This window comes from Chaetura pelagica, unplaced genomic scaffold (assembly GCF_000747805.2).
Source record: "Chaetura pelagica isolate M959 unplaced genomic scaffold, ChaPel_1.0 scaffold819, whole genome shotgun sequence".
Taxonomy (NCBI): domain Eukaryota; kingdom Metazoa; phylum Chordata; class Aves; order Apodiformes; family Apodidae; genus Chaetura; species Chaetura pelagica.
The window spans coordinates 5,239-8,800 of NW_009954509.1; the positions used below are offsets into that span (position 1 = coordinate 5,239).

General features: G+C 55.2%; 2 protein-coding genes across 2 annotated transcripts in view; one reads left to right on the forward strand and one right to left on the reverse strand.

The window, feature by feature from the left end:
* Nucleotides 1-1,900, forward strand: part of CCDC23 (coiled-coil domain containing 23) — a 3,789-nt gene extending 1,889 nt beyond the window's left edge. The window contains exon 2 of the mRNA XM_010004692.1: nt 1,814-1,900. Coding sequence (XP_010002994.1) covers nt 1,814-1,900 — 87 coding nt within the window. The remainder of the gene's footprint in view (nt 1-1,813) is intronic.
* A 1,320-nt stretch (nt 1,901-3,220) lies between these two features.
* The window catches only part of LOC104395027, a 4,428-nt gene continuing 4,086 nt past the window's right edge, over nt 3,221-3,562 (reverse strand). The window contains exons 5-6 of the mRNA XM_010004693.1: nt 3,431-3,554; nt 3,221-3,330 (exon numbers count right to left, since the gene is read on the reverse strand). Of these exons, the coding sequence (XP_010002995.1) occupies nt 3,221-3,330; nt 3,431-3,554 (234 nt within the window). The remainder of the gene's footprint in view (nt 3,331-3,430; nt 3,555-3,562) is intronic.

A 3,562-nucleotide genomic window follows, 5' to 3' on the forward strand; every position in this document is an offset into this window, starting at 1 on the left:
CACTGGGGTCACACTGGGGTTGCACTGGGATTACACCGGAATCACACTGGGGTTGCACTGAGGTTACACCGGAATCACACTGGGGTTGCACTGAGGTTACACTGGAGTCACTAGGGTAGCTCTGGGGTCACTGGGATCACACTGGGGTGACACTGGGGTCGCACTGGGGTCACACCGGGGTCACTGGGGTTGCACTGGCATGTCACTGGGGTCACGAGGTCACACTAGGGTCGCACTGGGGTCACTGGGGTCGCACTGGGGTTGCACTGGGATGTCACCGGGGTCACGAGGTCACACTGGGGTCGCACTGGGGTCGCACTGGGATGTCACTGGAGTCACACTGAAGTCACAATGGGGTCGCACTGGGTTCACTAGGGTCACAATGGGGTCACACTGGGGTTGCACTGGGATGTCACTGGGGTCACAATGAGGTCACACTGGGGTCGCACTGGGGTCACAATGGGGTCACATTGGGGTCACACTGAGGTCACTGGGGTCGCACTGGGGTCGCACTGGGGTTGCACTGGGATGTCACTGGAGTCACACTGGGGTCACACTGAGGTCACAATGGGGTCGCACTGGGGTCACACTGGGGTCGCAGTGGGGTCACACTGGGGTCAGTGGAGTCACACTGGGGTTGCACTGGGGTCACTGGGGTCACACTGGGGTCACACTGGGGTCACTGGAGTCACACTGGGGTCACAATGGGTTCACTGGGGTCACACTGGGGTCGCATTGGGGTCACTGGAGTCACACTGGGGTCACAATGGGTTCACTGGGGTCACTGGGGTCGCAGTGGGGTCGCACTGGGGTCACACTGAGGTCACAATGGGGTCGCACTGGGGTCACACTGGGGTCACTGGGGTCACACTGGGGTCGCACTGGGGTCAGTGGGGTCACACTGGGGTTGCACTGGGGTCACACTGGGGTTGCACTGGGATTACACCGGAATCACACTGGGGTTGCACTGAGGTTACACTGGAGTCACTAGGGTAGCTCTGGGGTCACTGGGATCACACTGGGGTGACACTGGGGTCGCACTGGGGTCACACCGGGGTCACTGGGGTTGCACTGGCATGTCACTGGGGTCACGAGGTCACACTAGGGTCGCACTGGGGTCACTGGGGTCGCACTGGGGTTGCACTGGGATGTCACTGAAGTCACAATGGGGTCGCACTGGGTTCACTGGGGTCACAATGGGGTCACACTGGGGTTGCACTGGGATGTCACTGGGGTCACAATGAGGTCACACTGGGGTCGCACTGGGGTCACAATGGGGTCACATTGGGGCATAGGTACATCTAGATCTTTGTAAAAATTATTTCAATTATTCCCTAAAAATTAATTGTGAGCTTATGCAGTAGGCTGCCACCAGTTCAGTATCTATAGACTTCCTTTACAGAGCTCTGCAGAGGCATTATCGAAAGAAATGCAGACATTATTGCTGAAATTCACAGCTTCAGAATAGATCAAGTGTTCCACTTGAGAATAGTGTCAGGTTGTAAGATCAGACAGGCACAGTTGACCTATAATTAATACCATTGCAGTGAAAAGTGTTGCAAAATATTAATCTACATGTAAAGTAATACATAATCTAAATAATTCTCTCCTGCAATGACAATGGTTTCCAGTTAGACCTCACATACTGCAAAAGCTTATGCCTGTACCAAAATATGTATGAGCACTTTTATGCTAAGTCAACACTACAACACTGTATCGGCAAAGCATTTGGGAGCCATCTGGCTCTAGGTTTTCAAACACCTTTTAATCCAAGCTTGTATTACACCAGCTGTATTAGCCCCTCCCTCCCCAGATTTACGCCCTCAACCGGGTGATGACAGAGCTGGAGCAGCAGCAGTTTGACTCCTTCTGCAAGCAGATGCAGGGCTCGGGAGAGTGAGGGACCCCGCCCCCTTTTCTAACCCCTTTGTTATTTATTACCGAATAACTGCTCTGTTGGGGTGGGTTTTTTTTTCTTTCTTTTTCTTTTTTTAAATATAAATAAAGAAACCTGTGCTGGTTCCACATTTCTCTGGCTCCTGGTCCCTCAGTGGGTGCAGCCCCGGGTGCCGGGTGGGAATGGTGTGGGAGAGGCAGGAGCAGGGCCAGGAGCCAGAGCAGCTGCAGTTCCCTGGTCGCCAGCTCCGGCCTCCTCGCACCCAGCAGGACCTTGAACTTGCCAAGGGTCCGGAAGGGTCCTGCCCTCCCATTGCCTGGATTCAGCCACATCCAGCTCTCTCACAGCTGCTGGAGCCACCAGAGCCTCCCCAGGGGGACCCCCGAGTGTTTCTCTCCGCAAGGTTTGACCTTCGCTTCCTTCCTCCACCCACACGCCCTTCGCCTGCCGAGCCGGCGCCCTCCGGCTTCCAGAGACTTGGGATCCAATCCTGCTTTTCCCCTTCCACCTTCCCTCCCGCAGCCCCAGCGAGCAAACACCCAGTAGGGAGGGGGAATAGAATTTCAGAGGGAATTTTCCCTGCAGCAACAGGGGAAATTAAAATAAGCACCAACGTGCTGAGGCTGAGCCGGGTTTTAGGAGCTCTGAAGGTTTGCTCGGTGGTTTCCATCCCCCGGGGAGGGGCTGGCTGGGTTTTTGTGGGGTGTCAACCTCCCCCTTGTGATAAATTAATGATGTAGAGTGGGAGCTGTCTCTAAATTTCCTATTCCCCCTTGTTGGGAAGGGTTTGGGGTCTCTGTTGTAACGGGGGTTTGCTCACCCCTTCCCCCAGAAGGGATGGCACAGGGAGGGTATTTTCATCATATCATAGAATCATGGAATGGTTTGGGTTGGAAGGGACCTTAAAGATCATCTAGATCCAACCCCCTGCATGGGCAGGGACACCTCCCACCAGCCCAGGTTGCTCCAAGCCCCATCCAACCTGCCCTTCAACACTGCCAGGGATGGGGCAGCCACAGCTTCTCTGGGCAACCTGTTCCCATGTCTCACCGCCTTCACACTGAAGAATTTCCTCTTCATGTGCAACCTCAATCTTCCCTCTTCCAGTTTTAATCCATCACCCCTTGTCCTCTTGCTACAAGCCCTTCCCAAAGTCCCTCCCCAGCTTCCCTGCAGGCACTGGAAGGCCTCCCCAGGCAGAGTTTTCCTACCACTCATTTATTTCCCTTTTCTAAACAGGCTGGGGTTTGGCAAGGAGAACCAAAGGAGATGCCTGAGGAGGAGGAGGAGGAAGGCTTCACTAGGCATTGCACCAAGGCAGGTTTAGGCTTTGCAGCTCCAGAGGGCGAAGGGGCAGCAGATGTAGGACATGGACCAGACGAGGCAGTAGACGGGAGCCACCAGCGCCGGCAGGAAGAGGACGGCCACCACCCCTGTGGGTGGGAAAAGCCTTTGGGATCTCCTCCTTCCTCTTCCACCTCCACCTCCAGCAGCTTCATTGCCCCCTCCATTAATTTTTCTCCCCATCCTTACCTCCAGCATAAACCACTTTCTTCCAGAGCTGGGACTCCAGCACCTTGTCGTGTGGGTAGAGGCCCCGATCCACCATGAAGAGGATCATGGTGCCGGCGGTGACGCGCAGCAGGGGCACGTTCCCCTGGGTCA